General features: G+C 41.7%; 2 protein-coding genes and 1 long non-coding RNA gene across 6 annotated transcripts in view; 2 read left to right on the top strand and 1 right to left on the bottom strand.

The window, feature by feature from the left end:
- naaladl2 (N-acetylated alpha-linked acidic dipeptidase like 2) overlaps positions 1-19013 on the bottom strand; it is a 482128-nt gene that overhangs the window by 263830 nt on the left and 199285 nt on the right. The gene's annotated exons all lie outside the window — the stretch shown is intronic.
- On the top strand, positions 3267-16168 carry LOC308086248 (uncharacterized protein). 3 transcript variants are annotated; one of them, XM_080429712.1, is made up of 7 exons: positions 3267-3302; positions 8595-8828; positions 9783-10384; positions 10684-11001; positions 11964-12018; positions 12325-12478; positions 15983-16168. In XM_080429712.1, exons 2-7 carry the CDS (start codon positions 8636-8638, stop codon positions 16107-16109), a joined length of 1449 nt encoding a protein of 482 aa, XP_080285838.1. In that variant the 5' UTR covers positions 3267-3302; positions 8595-8635; the 3' UTR covers positions 16110-16168. The 3 variants fall into 3 exon arrangements, with proteins under 3 accessions (XP_080285838.1, XP_080285839.1, XP_080285837.1); XM_080429713.1 differs by lacking the exon at positions 3267-3302 and adding an exon at positions 15081-15158 and having other exon boundaries at positions 5783-8828; positions 15983-16096; XM_080429711.1 differs by lacking the exon at positions 3267-3302 and having other exon boundaries at positions 5783-8828.
- LOC308086250 lies at positions 16245-17541 on the top strand. The gene is made up of 3 exons (XR_013933233.1): positions 16245-16296; positions 16664-16883; positions 17447-17541. It is a non-coding gene; the product is annotated as an uncharacterized lncRNA (long non-coding RNA).

The following is a 19013-nucleotide window of genomic DNA, read 5'->3' as shown; positions in this document are numbered from 1 at the left end:
CAGTAAAATGATGACAAACTGTGATGATCAGTTCCTGCCTCGGCTTGAGCCAATCAGAGGAGTGCATGGCAGACAGTAGATTTAACTGTGCCATTTTTCATGTCTTCCTTAACAACAGTGACAAAAGTGCGCACACACACACACACACACTTTTTTTCTCTATTAAATTCTAAGCCAGTGAACACCCCTAAGAGCAGGTATTACTGATCTTCAGGTTACGAAACAGCTCTTTGATCTTGCGCAGCACAACTTGAACAAGGCTAAACCCAACTTTTGGTCGGGTTTTAGCCTCACTACACCGTAATAACGCTCTCCGTTTCAATGCCAAAGGGCACAATCACCTGGCAGTGGTCCTTTCTCCACCACCTCCTCCACAACGCCCACGCATTACGCTGCCGGGAAAGGGAAGTGTGCGGAGAGTTGGAAAAATTATTATTTCAGCGATAATGGAACTGTAAGAACTTCCCTTTGTTGAAAAGTTTCAGTCAAGATAATTTGTTATATACCTCAGGTTCCACGTCATCTCTCTCTTTCCCCGCTCTCTTTCTCATTATCTCCCTTTCCTCTTTCCCTCCTGCCATCTCTAACTCATGCGTCCTCTCTCTCTCCCCATTGCCATGCACTGTCTTAACCCTTTAAGTCCGGGAGAAGCATCTGTGTAATTTTTAGATTTGAGCTAAAAAGCATTATTTTACACTTTGGCTATTCAAAAATAGCAGATATACAAGCTCATAGCACGGCACCGAGTGCCGCGCTATGAGCTTGTATATCTGCTATTTTTGGGAAATCCTCAACATTTTTGTAAATCTTTGAACACATATTTTTTAAAGCGGACATTTGTAACTCAAATCTTTGCTTCTGGGGGGTCCCTGGAAAAAAAATATTGTGAGATGGGGGTCCGCGGACTAAATACATATATATTTTTGGGGTCCTTGACATGAAAAGGTTTGAGAACCACTGAAATAGTAACATACGTTTTTTTCAAGAAAACTTTTAGGATTTAGAAGACATTTTGTAGAATCGGCCTCAAGTCTTAATGGATTAAATTTATCTCCCTATACCTCTCCTTCTCGTTTACCGACCCACTCACCCCCAATGCTCTCTGTCCTCTTTCACTTTTTCTTCAGTCTCTCTCTCTCTCTGAATGAAGCCATCTTTACCGTATTGCCTCCTGAGCTAGTTCCTGTGCCAGACGTCGTACACTGCAAAATCAATTGTCAATTTAAACTCTTCAGTGTGATTTTGATTAGACACTCTCAAATCAGTCTCTGATTCGCATACCAGCAGCCCTAGAGTAATTTAATTCAACGAGCAAGAGCCTCTCTCTCGATCTCTCACGTTCTAGTACGAGGTTGGATGAATGGCAGCGGCACCGTTTTGATTGGCATCAAATTGTGTTGTTGACAATAAATCTATCCTTGAAAAAATGCAAATCTCTAATAGCTAGATTGTGCTAGTGAAGACATTTATGTTTTTGAGTTAGTTTGTCATTTTGCATTTGTTTTCCTTATTATCTCTTGACTGCCAGAAAATAAAACATACTTTGCTACACCACTGCCAGATTGTTTTCACTAACCTATAAAATATATGGAATATAATATGTATCTCCATTATGATTGATCCCCCCAATGGCTTCAACCCATTAAGACCTGAAGCCGACTCTACAAATGTCTTCTGAGCCCCAGAAGCAAAGATTTGAGTTAAAAATGTTCGAATGTAAATTTGCACACATTTTCACAATTTCTCAGCTCGTAGCGCGGCACTCTGTGCCGCGCTATGAGCTTGTATATCTGCTATTTTTGAATAGCCAAAGTGTAAAATAATGCTTTTAAGCTCAAATCAAAAAACGACACAGATGCGTTCCAGGTCTTAGAGGGTTAAAATACGTATCCGAGTCTCGTAGAATCGTGCCGCCGCGATCATCCGTTCCATAGATGTGGGCAGTTGAATGTAGGTTGTTTTCGCCAAAAAGCAACAGAAACAGAGGAAATGCCATTCTGACAAATTGAATAACAAGGAAGAAAACGGGCCGATCACGTGACCCGCAGCTCCTTCACAGAGAGCCAAACCAGTGACCCATAGGCTAGCGAACAGCGCCATCTAGTGGAAAACCATTGAAAACACAAAACCTCATCATTCTCGTCATTGGCTGACTACACCTTAGCAAAATAGGATGAGAAATCTAGTCATTGGCAGTCAAAGAGTTAAGCAATGCTGGTGCCTACTTTGCAGGCTCTGCTGTCGATTGTGAATCCCGTCGTTGTGTGTGTGTGTGTGTGTGTGTGTGTGTGTGTGTGTGTGTGTGTGTGTGTGTGTGTGTGTGTGTGTGTGTGTGTGTGTGTGTGTGTGTGTGTGTGTTTGTTCCACCCTTTGCGTTGCCATTCCACAGTGTAGTCAGGCGGCGCGCCTTTAGAGGTGTTTTACATTCAGTCAGCCCATCTCTTTAACGGCTCCTTTATTCAAAGTCACTGAACAGTCTGTCTCTGAGCTCTCCGTCTTCATTTATCACCAACACTCCAGACTCTGAGCTGACACTCTTGATGACACACACACACAGCTCAAACACGCACACGCACAGTACTGTACATGTGCGTGCGTGCGTGTGCGCGCACGCGCACACACACACACACACACACACACACGCACAGTACTGTACATGTGCGTGCGTGCGTGCGTGCGCGCGCGCACACACACACACACACACACACACACACACACACACACACACACACACACACACACAGGGCTGTCATTTTGTTGTTGACAGGAATCATCCACAGACAACAAAAGAGAGCCATCAGAGAGTGTGTGCGTGCGTGCGTGCGTGCGTGTGTGCGTGCGTGCACACACACTGTAGGTACACTCTAAGAAAAATCTGTAAACTGATGGGCAATGTGGTGTACATTTTTACTGTTTAAGTACTGTAATCGACCTTTACGTTACTTTTGCCGTAGAAAATTGCGTTGCCAGGTCCGCTTATTATAAGTTTCCCCCAAGATTTTATTTGAAAATAGCAGATCTACAAGCTCACAACGCGTCGTGTCGCGGCACGTTGTGAGCTTGTAGATCTACTATTTTCTAATAGTTGATGTATAGGATTAAAGTGCTTATGTGGCCCACTTCACGTCTTTTGGGCTTTTTTTCCTAGACCTTGTGGCTTGTTTGTGTCCCTCACAGAATCTGGCAACACTGGTTGCGCATTGCATTGTGGGTGCTTTAGCCCGGTGAAAAAATCTCTGTGGCCGCCATTCCTGAATGCGACCGGCCCGTGCGCTCTAAAGAGTTTTCTGAAAGTCTGCTCGGTAGGTTGGTTCATTGTGTTTAATTTGGGAATGGAACCTCATTTCTTAATCAAAAAGGACATTTGTGCTAAACATAAAGTTTGTGTTAATGTTAAATATTTGTTTTATTGTGTGGAGATCTGGCAGGTGACTCTTCTACTGGCCCCAGTAAGAATATAGTCCAAGCAGTTTCCCCCCGTGCAAAAGTTGTCCAGTTTATGTATTTAATAGGTAAAGTTTGTATTTATGGTTAGTTTATTTTCGCAGGTTTTGTGTTGTTGTTTTATTAGTAGCATTTCAACCGGTATATCGTTAGCTACCAGTTGGCACAGTGTTTTCCCCCCTCAAACACTGCGCTCAATTCAGCTATAAAAGTATCATATCGACTAATATATATTCGACAGGGTTCGTTGACATTTGAAGGTGTGTATGTTATGTTGTGGTTATATTTGGATTAAAAGAAGTATTGTAAAAGGGCGCGGGCTAACGTTAGCTTCCCGTTAGCTTCCATTACCGTGGTGTTTTCCTCCTCAAACACTGCGGTAAATTCAGCTATAATACTATCATATCGACTCATATATATATCCGACAGGCTTCGTTGACATTTGAAGGTGTGTGTGTTATGTTGTGGTTACATTTGGATTAAAAGTAGTGTTATTAACTTCGCTTCACCGTGCGTTAAGCTTGTTTCCTGTTATGAATTTCTAGAGTGATCCGGTCTAAAGCCCGCCTACTGTATCCGATCATTTGCGCGCACACACACAGATGCAAGAAACGTTTCCGTATCCGTTATAGACCCAGACCGGATCAGCAACTTGCAAGCAACTTGAATCCCAGTCTAGGCTTGTTGTTTTTAGTTGTGCGTTGTCTAAAGTTTTACTTTTCTTTGCTGGACAGTGTGGTTTGTAAAATGAGTTGCTAAACAATTAGTTTGTATTTGTCAGGTGAAGGATAGATGGAATAAGAGTCAACCATAATGGAATAAGGCTCTTATTAGAATCAGAATCAATAGGCAGGCTTATCAACATGTTGGCATGTATGGTTTAACTGATTGAATCCCTGAAACACTGCAAACAAGCCATGCAGTACAGGATTGATGCACATGTACTATTTTTTTTTGCTGCATGGTCACAGACATGTTTTATTATTATTATTATTATTATTATTATTATTATCATTGTTCCTTCCACAATCCCTATGGCCACATTCAACCCATTAAGACAGGGGAAAAAAATAGCAGATCTACAAGCTCATAGTGCAGCACCTATGAGCTTGTAGATCTGCTATTTGTGTGGAAATTTGTGCAAATCTTTGAAAATATATATATTTTTAAAGCGCACATTTGTAACTCAAATCTTTGTTTTTGGGGCTCCCTGGAACAACACATTTTGAGATGGGGGTCCGTGGCCAAATGCATATCAAAAAAAATCCGAACAGTATGTTGCTATATCATTGGTGCTCCAACTTTTTTCCATGTCAAGGACCCCTAAAATCATATGTATTTGGCCGTGGCCCCCTTCTCAAAATATGTTGTTCCAGGGACCCCCAGAAGCACAGATTGGAGTTAAAATGTTTGCTTTAAAACACAAATGTTCACGATTTTAATTTAATAATATCTGTTAATATGAAGGACTCTGTCCGTAAGAAATCCTGGCACAGTAATCTGAGAGATGCCATTACAGAAATCTCAAAAACTTCCTCACACTTATGTGTTTTTGTTAACATTCAATAATGTACTATTGTTTTTTATTCCACGGGACATCTGGTGGGACTTTTGCTAACTTGCCCCAGTTAGCTTCAAAGTCCACAGTTTTACCCCAGTGACAAGTTAATAATAATGATGATAATATGTAACATGTCTGTGAATATGCATCAGGCAAGGCAACCATGTTTTCAAATCAACTAGCTGCCTATCTTCATTTGTGTCAGTTTCAGCCTTGACTGCATGTCTACATGACCTGACAGATTTTTTAAAATTCGGAATTGCAGAGATACAAAATAACAGGCTCAAATAATTTCCAGGTGAAAGTGTCAGCCGGTGGAAAATTTGATTCTATGATTTGTATTTTGATTTGTTATATTTATTTTCCTGTCCACTGCTGTCAAGCCTGGTTTGATCAGTAAGGACCTGAACCAGGGTGTTGGAGTGGAAGCCCATTAAATTGCCTTGGAGGATGTCCCCAGGAGGAGTGCACTGCCCAGCAGAGAGAACGCGTGCCTAGAGGAGGACGAGCCCTGTCTGGCCCTGGGCTGGCCCTGTCCACCCGCACCCCCTGTCCATGGTAGCTGTCCTCCCTGTCCTCCCTCTAGCCAGGCTGTGTTCTCTCTGCTGGGCAGTTCACTCTTCTCTCCAGCAGCACACTCCTGGGTCACTCCCTACACAGTACACACAGAACTGTTTTCCCCCCTTTTAAAGGCACCTTAATGGGCTGCCACTCCAACACAGTTAGGTCTTTGCAAAGGCTTCACCAAGTGGCCAAAACAGGTGGCTATTGAGGTTCTTGCCTATTTTAGTGCTGCATGACATGTACAGTACTACTTCTGAGGGAGCTAGTTAAATTGTGTCAGCTTGCTTATTTGAAGGTACTGATTTAAGAGTATATGTAAGGCAAGAGTTTTTCCCACACAACCGAAACGCGACAGCTGCTTCACTATATTGAGTTTAGTTTGCCTATTTATTCTGATTCTTTCTATTCTTCACCTGGCAAATTCAGTCTACTCAACATGTTGGCTTGTAACATTTGTGGCTTTAACTGTCGGTCTTCGACCGATTACCTGAAACACTGCAGATCACACAGAAATGTTAGTAATGTGTTTTTTTTATGTGGCCATAAGGACTGTGGAAGGAAGCTTACCACATACAATAGCCTTGCTGTGCATATGGCACGAACACACTCAGACAGGAGCAGACAAACTTGGAACCGTAGTGTGTCTGTACAGTTGAAGTGCTCATTCAATTTTTGCACCACTGAATATGCAGATCTTAAAAGTCTTGTATCTCATTTGAGTGGTCACATTCACGAGGGTCTGACTGTAATGTGTCCCTTTGATGGATGTTCTAAGACGTTTAATGTAAAGTCATCCTTTTCAGCGCATATTTCCAGATACCACAAAGGGTGGGATGTGACCAAGGTAGCCCCTGTTCATATTTGTGAACTCACAGAACGCCATGGTGAAGGATCACATGTAGAGCCTGAAGGTATTAATGTTGTTGATTCAGAACACGGTGACAATTTTGGGAGTGATCAAGAGAAAGACACCTACACAGAGAGTCTTGCTCAGTTTTACTTGGGTTTGCAGGCAAAGTATTTGGTCCCAGCCTCTACAATTACAGAGATAGCAAATGAAATGAAAACTCTAAATGATATTCAACAGGAACATACCATGGGTGTGTTAGCTCGTGAACTTGAGCAGTATGGTGTTCCAACAGAGACATTAACATGTCTTGGGAAGAGTGCATACGAGCAGAGTCCTATGCACAAGGCATTGTATGAAAATGGTCCTTTAACAACGCAACACAGAAGGCTGCAATATTACAAGGCACACTATAACTATGTTCAGCCTGTTGAAGTCAATCTTGGGCACAATAAAAAAGGTCAGAAGAGGCATTATCATTACATTCCAATACTGGAAACCCTCAGAGCAATTCTGAAACAGGGAGGTGCAGCTCAGCACAGTTCTAATCATCATGTTGAAGATGATGTACTCAGTGATGTCACTGATGGGAGGGCTATGAAATCGAATGCCATGTTTTCCTCAGACCCAGAGTCTTTAAAGGTGTTGCTATTTCAGGATGCCTTTGAGGTAGCTAATCCACTTGGATCTGCCAAGCAAAAGCACAAGGTATTAGCTGTCTACTTCACTCTGGCAAATTTCCTTCCACACCAGCGATCAACTGTTGATCAAATACAGTTGGCACTACTCTGTATAGATAAAGATTGCAAAGATTTTACAGTGGCTACGATTTTCAGTAAGCTTGTGTCAGACTTGTGTGAGCTTGAGGAAAGGGGCATATCTTTTGAAGGAAAGATCTATAAAGGCACTGTTGCATGCATAATGGGAGATAATCTGGGCTCCCACACGATTGGTGGGTTTACAGAAAATTTCAGCTCAGCTGAATATATGTGTAGATACTGTTTAGCGACAAGAAATGAATTTCATTCTAACCCCCTCACGGTTTTCACTCATCGAAATCCTGCTGATTATAATGAGACTGTGCAGTTACTGAAAAGTAACCCTGAAATGAAAACGTATCAGGGTATTAAAGGGGACAGTGTTTTCAACAAATTGTCTCACTTTCACGTGTGTCAGCCTGGACTGCCGCCCTGTCTTGCACATGACCTCTTTGAGGGTGTGGTTGACTATGATTTAGCAATGTGTTTGCAGTTCTTAATCAAAACAGAAAAGTGGTTCAGTTATGAGCTACTTAATGCCAGACTCAAATCATTTCCTGGTGAAAGCAGCAACAAGTTAAACGCTATTCCCATTAAAGGAGTAAAGCTTGGAGGCCATGCAGCCCAAAACAGGTGGCTTTTGAGATTCTTGCCCATTGTAGTGCATGACCGTATTAAAGATGCTGACAATGCAGTATGGGAAATGGTACTTCTTCTGAGGGAGCTAGTTGAATTTGTCTGTGCACCTCGCCTTTCAGAGTCGCAGATTGCTTATATGAAGGATCTGATTGAACTGTATGTGGAATCGAGGAAAGAGTTATTCCCACGAGTTAAACTTAGACCGAAACACCACTATCTGCTTCACTATGCTCACTTGAGTTTACAGTTTGGCCCACTCATACATACTTGGACGATGCGCTTTGAATCGAAACATTCTTATTTTAAAAGGTGTATTAGGGCAAGTAAAAACTTCAGAAATGTAACTAAGTCACTTGCTGATAGACATCAGTTGTTTCAGGCCTATCAGTCTTGCGGTAGTTTATTCAGCCCCGAGGTTCAAATTTCAAACTCCACCAGATTCTATCCTGAGCTCTATGACCAAAGCATAAGGACAGCAGTTGAAGAATTTGGACTTGACTCGAGTAACTCAGTTGTCACAGAGAAGGTCCAGGTTAAAGGCACGCCATATGGAAATGGTATGCTTGTCTTACTGAGATATACTAAAGGACAACTACAGTTAGGACAAATAGCGAGCATTTTTATAAAAAATGAAATGACTGTCCTACTTTTGCTTCGGGGGAAAACTGCCAGCTGGGTTCCTGAGCTTGGAGTCTATGAAGTTGATGAAAATATGTCTGATATGTACAGCTGCCAAAATCTGGACAAACTTAATGATTATTATCCACTTTCTTCTTACCAGAGAGGTGTGAGGTTGCTCATTCCTCTTAAACACATGCCAACATGGAGCTTGTGAAAGAGCTAGTTAAGAAAGCCATACCATCGCTCAGTAGTGAGAAGATGGATGCACTCATGGCTAGACTGGTGGAATTAGGAGTTCAATGTGAAGATGACCTGACCCTTGTGGAGGCCCCGGACATTCAGGACACTCTGCCACTCATTCAGTGCAGAAGACTCGTTAAAGCTTTCCAAGGAGGTAAGTAGTTTTTTAATTTGTAACCCTATTCTGCACAGAGTGGGTGGACAACACCGACAAAATCAAATATCACTATGTATTTATGACTATGTTATGTTAACAGTTGGGTAACTTCAGTTCATTCTTAAAAATCAGGAAAACACAACAGGTATCACAATATGATACCCAAATTCCTAGTCAATAATCTCATGATATATCAATATATTGCCCAACCCTGTATATTGTCTGTATATATATCCTATAATCCAATGTTTCTCAAACTTCAATACAAAAAAAAACTTAACTCAGAGTGTACAAATGGACAATTGTGGTCCATTTGGTTCCATTTGTAGGCTACATACTCGGGAGTTAAATAAAGGTCCATAATGAACCCTGAGAGTCCTGGGGGATAGCAAGCTGTGACATGCATTTATACATACCATGGCCTAGGGTGGGCAATATATAGATGTCATATTGATTTTGTGATATGAAACTAGATCAAGTCTGGACACAACACTTATCTGGTTTTAATCACTTAAGCATTATTTAACATTTAATTTGTCAGAAATGGTAAAATAGAGAAAATGGCAAATCTACAAGCACAGACGTGGTTGCATTGTGACACAGTGTTTTGTGTTATTTGGGGAGAAAGAAAACTGAAGTTACCCTCCTCCAAACCTCCAAATGCAATACCATCCCAATATATTAATACTGAGACTCTGACATGAGCTAAGTGCCAAGATTGTTTTTTTTTTTTTTTTTAATGAATGCACCGTTTCTCAATGTCAGGTCCGATGATCACCATTGTTCCAAATCTCCAACTCTGACCCTTAGGGTTCCATTTGTACACTGATTCACAGACCCTTAAGGGTCCATTTGTACCCCTGGTGGTCTCCAACGGACATTGAAAACCAGTGTATTCATTAATTAGTATCATTGGTGATGTGGTTAATTTATGGGGTATGTCATCCATAGATTCACAAGCTGCACCACAGGTCAGAAGCCCTGGCCCTACATCTACACCTCCGCCACAGAGTGATCTGCCCCCAACACCGCCTGAGAGATCACCTGCCCACTCCCCATCCTGTGAGCCATATTCCATACCATGGCACAAAATGCCCTCAAAGCTTATGGATGCGTTGGGTGAAAAGAAATGGGTAAAGCCGAAAGACAGAGTAGAGATGGTTCGGATCGTTGTTGATGATTACCTCCATAAACACCCTGGAAGACCTGGTAGATCCAAGCTGATGGAAATCGCCAAGAACATTGTAGGACAATATCCTCTGTCTTTCAAACAGACAGATCCCTTTGGAAATATGCCGTTTGGAAAAGATGGTTGTGGTCCTCTCTTTACCCAGATAGAAAACAGAATTGAAAATATTAAGAGAACATCAACCCCAGGAAAGAGGCGAGCAGAGGGTGAAGAGGGTGAAGTTCAGCGGAAGAAAAAGCCAAGAAATTCCGATCGTTATGGATGTGTGGAGTGGGATGTTGCTGTCGAGGGAACTGAGAGTAGAGTAGAACTGCTGTCTAAACGAGATGAATTGAAAAGGGCATTCACAACCCCTGATCCTCAGGTAGGGCTGCAACCATCAATTATGTTCTTGTGTATGTATGGATTACTTTTTGATTGAGGATTGGAGAAGCTATATTTGAGTTTGATTTCTTTTTGGTATATCAATTCAAATTGCTTTTGTATAATTAACAAAAAATGAATGATCTACAAGTTCACAATGGGACATGTGTGCTTGTAGATCGGCTATTTTCAGTATTGATTTAGTTTTCTCCCCAAAATCGATGTATCTGTATTTAAATTGATTATTTTTTGTATTGATTGGATTTATTAGTTTGATTAACTGTTGCCTCATATCTTTAGGAGTCATCTGTTCGAAAACTGATGACTGAAACATATCCCATCCAGCGTGAAACCATCAACGATGGAACCAATGTAAAGGTCCTAAAGGAAGAGTGGCCGTTCCTATTTGAAGCCGCTCACCTGTTTGATCATGCATCTAGACTCCTTGGCTTTTCGGTACAAAACAAGCTGGCACAGGAGCTTTCCAAAAAAGAACCGGGCATCAACAGCTTCCTTGACACCAAAGGGATGAAGATGGGTGAAGGTCCAGTACAGCTGATCTGTGGGATTGTGAGATACTTCAAGGAAAACCCTGATCATCTTTTCTGCAAAAATGAGGTAAAATGTATGGATTTTAAACCCCAGGCAATGATCTCAAGATAATTATCTATATTCAGTGGTGGACAAAGTACCACAGTACTCAGTACTTGAGTCGAAGTATAGATACTCCTAATCAAAAAAATCATAGTTGGCCCACTTTGCGCTGCTGATAATCTCTAAACTTGGTAAACCATCACTCCTGGAAACAAAGATAAATCATTAAAATCCTTTATTTATTTTCCCGACCAGGAGAGAATCACTCATATAATTAATAATACACTTCCATACACTTCTGTCCCCTGATAGAACAAGGTCTTGTGAGGACAGACTCCCCCCCCCCCCGGAAAGGATTCCGATTCTAACAATAATTGATTATGTTTGTGTAAATAATATTTTTTCATAACTACTATTAAAGGAGAATTCCGGACATTTTACGTGTTATCTTTGATGTCTCGTTACTCACCTACCGACGTAAAAAGTGGCGTTCTTTTTTTCCAGAGATTCCCCTGTCGTCATTTTTTAAACCCCCTCCGTTGTCATAATGGGAGCGCGTGGGTCAGGGAAATTCGTCTATTATGACCGATGCAAAGTAATTTTTTTCTCTACTACTACTCATTGTAGAGTCTCATGATAGTCAAACATGCACTGAAACTTCCTGAGAGGCTACCGTTAATGGCGAACGATTTAACACTGGTTGCTTGTTTCCAGAACCTGGCACACCGAGTTGCCAGGTTCTGGAAAGAAACAAGCATCCAGTGTTCCACTTTTTACGTCGGTAGGTGAGTAACGAGACATCAAAGATAACACGTAAAATGTCCGGAATTCTCCTTTAACATTATTGTCTATGCTTAGCCGCTACCTCTGATACAGAAACTGGCAGATAGTCTATTTGCCTGCCTGACTGTGTGTTTGTGTACATTGGAAACATAAAATCATCACATTCATATATGTATCTTTGTCGTTTTATTTCCCCAAAACAGGACTCCGCGGATGCTGAACTCGACCTCCCCTGTACCCCATGCATCCGAATCAGAGGTTAGTAGATAAATCCATTTGTTCTTAGGTTTACTGATGCGACATTTTTGCGATGAAAAGGTATGGAGTTGGTTGATTTTGTTTTGTAAATGGTGCTCAGAATGTTGATTAGGGCCAAACTCTTTCAATGGTAAGTACACTTGTATGTAAAGTCTGACAAACTAAATGCAGAATACCCTTTCAAAGTATTTCTTGCTTGTTCTTACCATAACCTGTGTATGAACTGAGTATGGAAGATTTGGCATTTGTGTACATTATTGTTTCTTTAATTACTAATACATATTGTTTTTGTGATCTATGTTTAAGGTGACCATCTATTCGAGATTGCTGTCGATCAGGAAGTTGTGAATGACCACATCACCTCCCCCATTGTGGCCCTGAGCTATGCTTTCAGCTTGTTTTACGTCTGCAACATTGAATATCCAAAGGAGATGTCTCTTACCCTGGAATTCATGCAAAGGTATGTTTTGATCCCATTGACATCCCATTGATTCCATACGCATCGCCTAAACATCGTGTAACCATCGCATTCGCCTAAACATCGTGTAACCATCGCATTCGCCTACACATCGTGTAACCATCGCATTCGCCTAAACATCGTGTAACCATCGCATTCGCCTACACATCGTGTAACCATCGCATTCGCCTAAACATCGTGTAACCATCGCATTCGCCTACACATCGTGTAACCATCGCATTCGCCTAAACATCGTGTAACCATCGCATTCGCCTAAACATCGTGTAACCATCGCATTCGCCTAAACATCGTGTAACCATCGCATTCGCCTACACATCGTGTAACCATCGCATTCGCCTAAACATCGTGTAACCATCGCATTCGCCTACACATCGTGTAACCATCGCATTCGCCTAAACATCGTGTAACCATCGCATTCGCCTACACATCGTGTAACCATCGCATTCGCCTAAACATCGTGTAACCATCGCATTCGCCTAAACATCGTGTAACCATCGCATTCGCCTAAACATCGTGTAACCATCGCATTCGCCTACACATCGTGTAACCATCGCATTCGCCTACACATCGTGTAACCATCGCATTCGCCTAAACATCGTGTAACCATCGCATTCGTCTAAACATCGTGTAACCATCGCATTCGCCTACACATCGTGTAACCATCGCATTCGCCTAAACATCGTGTAACCATCGCATTCGCCTACACATCGTGTAACCATCGCATTCGCCTAAACATCGTGTAACCATCGCATTCGCCTAAACATCGTGTAACCATCGCATTCGCCTACACATCGTGTAACCATCGCATTCGCCTAAACATCGTGTAACCATCGCATTCGCCTAAACATCGTGTAACCATCGCATTCGCCTAAACATCGTGTAACCATCGCATTCGCCTAAACATCGTGTAACCATCGCATTCGCCTAAACATCGTGTAACCATCGCATTCGCCTACACATCGTGTAACCATCGCATTCGCCTAAACATCGTGTAACCATCGCATTCGCCTAAACATCGTGTAACCATCGCATTCGCCTAAACATCGTGTAACCATCGCATTCGCCTACACATCGTGTAACCATCGCATTCGCCTACACATCGTGTAACCATCGCATTCGCCTACACATCGTGTAACCATCGCATTCGCCTAAACATCGTGTAACCATCGCATTCGCCTAAACATCGTGTAACCATCGCATTCGCCTAAACATCGTGTAACCATCGCATTCGCCTACACATCGTGTAACCATCGCATTCGCCTAAACATCGTGTAACCATCGCATTCGCCTACACATCGTGTAACCATCGCATTCGCCTAAACATCGTGTAACCATCGCATTCGCCTACACATCGTGTAACCATCGCATTCGCCTAAACATCGTGTAACCATCGCATTCGCCTAAACATCGTGTAACCATCGCATTCGCCTAAACATCGTGTAACCATCGCATTCGCCTAAACATCGTGTAACCATCGCATTCGCCTAAACATCGTGTAACCATCGCATTCGCCTAAACATCGTGTAACCATCGCATTCGCCTACACATCGTGTAACCATCGCATTCGCCTACACATCGTGTAACCATCGCATTCGCCTAAACATCGTGTAACCATCGCATTCGCCTAAACATCGTGTAACCATCGCATTCGCCTAAACATCGTGTAACCATCGCATTCGCCTACACATCGTGTAACCATCGCATTCGCCTACACATCGTGTAACCATCGCATTCGCCTACACATCGTGTAACCATCGCATTCGCCTACACATCGTGTAACCATCGCATTCGCCTAAACATCGTGTAACCATCGCATTCGCCTACACATCGTGTAACCATCGCATTCGCCTAAACATCGTGTAACCATCGCATTCGCCTACACATCGTGTAACCATCGCATTCGCCTAAACATCGTGTAACCATCGCATTCGCCTAAACATCGTGTAACCATCGCATTCGCCTAAACATCGTGTAACCATCGCATTCGCCTAAACATCGTGTAACCATCGCATTCGCCTAAACATCGTGTAACCATCGCATTCGCCTAAACATCGTGTAACCATCGCATTCGCCTAAACATCGCATTCGCCTAAACATCGCCAAGATAGTCTAATATTGCTCTTTGACAGGGGTCTTCAATGTTTTTCAGTCCAAGGACCCCTTAGCTGAGAGAGAGATGAACCAGGGACCCACATAGTGCCTAAAATTGTATTGCAGATTAAATTTGTTCATAGATTTCATAGACCTGTTTGACAGCACTATCACCAGTGTTGTGTAAAGTTTGTTTTTTTGTTTACACATTATCTTTTATTAATATGTTGGTTTCATGTTGATGTATATTATCAAACATATAACCACTTCAACCCTCAATACTTAATACATGTGACCTTTGGCTCTGCACCTGGTCTGCTTTTTTCCTCTACACCAAACCTCTTTGCTTAAAGTAGACAATCTACAAGCTCACAATGCATTGCAACATGCTGCGAGCTTTTAAATCTGCTATTTTTGGCTAATGATCCCCCCCCCCCCAGAATAGGGATGCTAGTGGTCAAGTACTAACATAAAAAATGTTCCTATAACACAGGCAGCACATTTGGCAGCTTCCTGTTGAAGGCCCGTGCTTTTCCATATAACTTCAGACTACACCAAGTACATAAAAAAGGTCTGTCCTAAGGCATTTGGCATTTATTAGGCTCTGACACTGGGTGATTGGTAAAACAGGTACAATATTCCAAACGACTTATCTCTGAACTAGCTCTTTAACCAAAGACACACATTTAGGTTATTCTATGTGAACTGCTTTTGTGACTAATATAACACGTATATCCACACAAATCACAGGTGCACGGGTTATGCTGACATTTCCAGTACAGTATGTTGGTGATGAGCAGACTTTAACAACACGTTGTCTCACCCTTGAAAACATGTCTGTATACACAGTGTGTCTACATCTGTCTGTGCGCATACATGCAAGTGTGGAAGTGGCAGACATAGTGATAAAGCTTGACCAATGACACCAGCACTACTTCACCACAACAACGTTGGTGAAATTAACCCATTAAGACCTGAGGTGATTCTTAAAAATGTATTGTAAACAGTTTTTTGAAAAAAAATCAAGATTTTTGATTAGCCAAAGAAATCTAAAGTGAAACAGATGTGTTCCAGGTCTTAATAGGTTAAAAGATATGAGGGAAATTGTATTTTTTTACAAAGACAGATGGTCAACTAGAATGCAACTAGAGTTGCTCAGCTTACAGGAGCAAAGTGTTAGTAAGTGTTAGTGTAGTACTGTAGTAGTTTGCAACATTTGCTGTAGATGGACTCACACACGGGCATGGTGGACAAAACAAATGTGTGCTATTTTAGACGCCTCCACTCCTGTAGAGCCACACTACAAGTAGTATCAACTTTGTCTGCATGTTACTCTTTAGTTCAGTTTCATTCATTTAGTTGCATGTGTAGCTAAACATATTTCTGTTTCCTTAGAGTTTTCTTTGGAATCAATCCTGAACGAGGGTCCAAGGCTGAGATGAAGGGGAAGAAACAGCACCACATTCCTCCAAAACTGTCAAAGCTCGTGGACGAGCTGAAGGAGTTCGAATGGCACATGTGAGCTTTACTCAAAGCTCAAAACAGAACTTTTTGGACTGAACGTACAAACACACACACACACACACAAAAAAGTTTACATTTGTAGTTTAATGTTTTGTTTTATTTTATGGAAATGTCTTAAAAGATGTCTTAAAAATGTCATTTGTATGGCACTCAGGTATGTTCTCCTACAGGTTGGGGCAGCGCTTGTCAGCGGGGAATGTTGAGTGGGAGGTGTAGGACGGAGTCGCTACATCCTCCTGGAGGGGGCTCCTCATTCCTCGCTGACGGGTGAGCCAGTAGGGTGTAGTTTTTTTTTTTTTTTTCATCATTGAACATAAGCTATGAATGCACTTTTATGGAAACATGTGAGCTTTACTCAAAGCTCAAAACAGAACTTTTTGGACTGAACGTACAAACACACACACACACACACACTTTTAAAAAAAAGTTTACATTTGTAGTTTAATGTTTTGTTTTATTTTATGGAAATGTTTTAAAAGATGTCTTAAAAATGTCATTTGTATGGCACTCAGGTATGTTCTCCTACAGGTTGAGACAGCGGGCAATGTTGAGTGGGAGGTGTAGGACGCCCACAATTTTATGTAAATGTCTTTAAAAAAACATTGTTATGCCACTCAGGTAGCGAGGGCTAAAATGATTCCCCACCACCAGAGATTATTTGGGTTCAAATCCCCCATGTTCGGGGGGAGGGAAGTTGGGAGGGTGATTTGTCACTGCAATATTCTCCTACAGGTTGGGGCAGCGCTTGTCAGCGGGGAATGTTGAGTGGGAGGTGTAGGACGGAGTCGCTACATCCTCTGGAGGGGGCTCCTCATTCCTCGCTGACAGGTGAGCCAGTAGGGTGTATTTATTTATTTATTTTTTCATTATTGAATGTACTATACATAAGCAAAAAATGAATGCACTTTTATGGAAACATGTGAGCTTTACTCAAAGCTCAAAACAGAACTTTTTGGACTGAGCGCGCGCACGCACGCACGCACGCACACACACACACACACACACACACACACTCTCTTACAAAAAAAAGTTTACTGTTTAGTTTGTTTTATTTTATGGAAATGTCTTAAAAGATGTCTTAAACATGTCATTTGTATGGCACTCAAGTATGTTCTCCTACAGGTTGAGTGGGAGGTGTAGGACGCACACAATTTTATGTAAATGTCTTTAAAAAAACATTGTTATGCCACTCAGGTAGCGAGGGCTAAAATGATTGCCCACCACCACAGATTATTTGGGTTCAAATCCCCCATGTTCGGGGGGAGGGTGATTTGTCACTGCATGTTCTCGTACAGGTTGGGGCAGCGCTTGTCAGCGAGGAATGTTGAGTGGGAGGTGTAGGACGGAGTCGCTACATCCTCCTGGAGGGGGCTCCTCATTCCTCGCTGACAGGTGAGGGTGTAGGGCTGTCAAACGAATATTTGATATTCGAATATTATTCGATTTATAATTCGAAGTATTATAAATACTTTTTTTATAAAAATAATTAAAAAGGAGGAAAGTTGACAGCCCTAGTAGGGTGCAACAGCAGTGGGAGTTTTTTTTTCTTTTTTTTCATTTCATCATTGAATGCACTTTTATGTAAAACATGTTCTTATTTCATTTCATCATTGAATGCAGTTTTATGGAAAATAAATACATTTTGTGCAATTTCTCTATTGTGCTTTATTCAGTTTGATTGAGTAATGATAATTATGTATGTAGGATATTAGGAGTTTTTTATTTATTAATTTTTTATTAAGATTTTTTTTTTTTTAATATCAAGATTTTTGTAAAAATAAATAAAAAGGATATTAGGATTGACGGAAGTATCTGTAAATAGTACATACTAAGGATTGTAAAAGTACGGAATTATCCGTATTAGGATTAACAGAAGTGTCCGTAAATGGTTCTGACAAAGTCTTGTAAATCTACAGAAATATCCGTTATAGGGTTGACAGAAGTGTCCGTATATGGTACAGACAAAGTCTTGTAAATCTACAGAAATATCCGTTATAGGGTTGACAGAAGTGTCCGTATATGGTACAGACAAAGTCTTGTAAATCTACAGAAATATCCGTTATAGGGTTGACAGAAGTGTCCGTATATGGTACAGACAAAGTCTTGTAAATCTACAGAAATATCCGTTATAGGGTTGACAGAAGTGTCCGTATATGGTACAGACAAAGTCTTGTAAATCTACAGAAATATCCGTTATATGGTTGACAGAAGTGTCCGTATATGGTACAGACAAAGTCTTGTAAATCTACAGAAATATCCGTTATAAGGTTGATGGAAGTGTCTGTAGTATAACGGACAATGTCCTGGCAGCAAATTACCAGCACTTTGTCCGTTTTTCGACGATTTTTTTTTTTACAGTGTATCTCTGTTGAAGTGTTACTATAAGAGTGAATATATTTATGGGTGTGGGGAAGGGACCTTTCTTTGGAATCCAGAAAAAAAGATGTGCATGTGGGGAGGCTCCTCTGAGAAGGTGTGTGTGTGTGTGTGTGTGTGTGTGTGTGTGTGTGTGTGTGTGTGTGTGTGCGCCACGTGCATATGCATTTGGGGGGGCTTCACTGAGGTGGTGTGTGTGTGTGTGTGTGTGTGTGTGTGTGTGTGTGTGTGTGTGTGTGTGTGTGTGTGTGTGTGTGTGTGTGTGTGTGTGTGTGTGCATGTTTCTCTGAATTGTGGCGCGTGCGTCTTTGATCTTCCTTTGAGTGGTTCAGCTAAAGTTTAGACTCTAGCTGGGCTGTTTGTTCTGATCCACTGACAAGCCTGGTATCACTGGAGATCTCCTTGGCATGCTGTGGGGGCTTGCAATTGCGCGCGTGTGTGTGTGTGTGTGTGTGTGTGTGTGTGTGTGTGTGTGTGTGTGTGTGTGTGTGTGTGTGAGAGACGTGTGTGTGAGAGACTGTGGCTT

This window comes from Gymnoscopelus braueri, assembly GCF_963280865.1.
Source record: "Gymnoscopelus braueri genome assembly, chromosome: 6".
NCBI lineage: Eukaryota > Metazoa > Chordata > Actinopteri > Myctophiformes > Myctophidae > Gymnoscopelus > Gymnoscopelus braueri.
Note: the sequence above shows the minus strand (reverse complement) of the source record. Positions and strands in the feature narration are given on the sequence as shown.

Coding starts and splice junctions, on each gene's coding strand:
- LOC308086248 (XM_080429712.1), top strand. CDS start 8,636: ATGGAGCTTGTGAAAGAGCTAGTTAAGAAAGCCATACCATCGCTCAGT. Junction 10,385..10,683: donor TCACAACCCCTGATCCTCAG/GTAGGGCTGCAA, acceptor TCATATCTTTAG/GAGTCATCTGTTCGAAAACT. Junction 12,479..15,982: donor ACCCTGGAATTCATGCAAAG/GTATGTTTTGAT, acceptor CTGTTTCCTTAG/AGTTTTCTTTGGAATCAATC.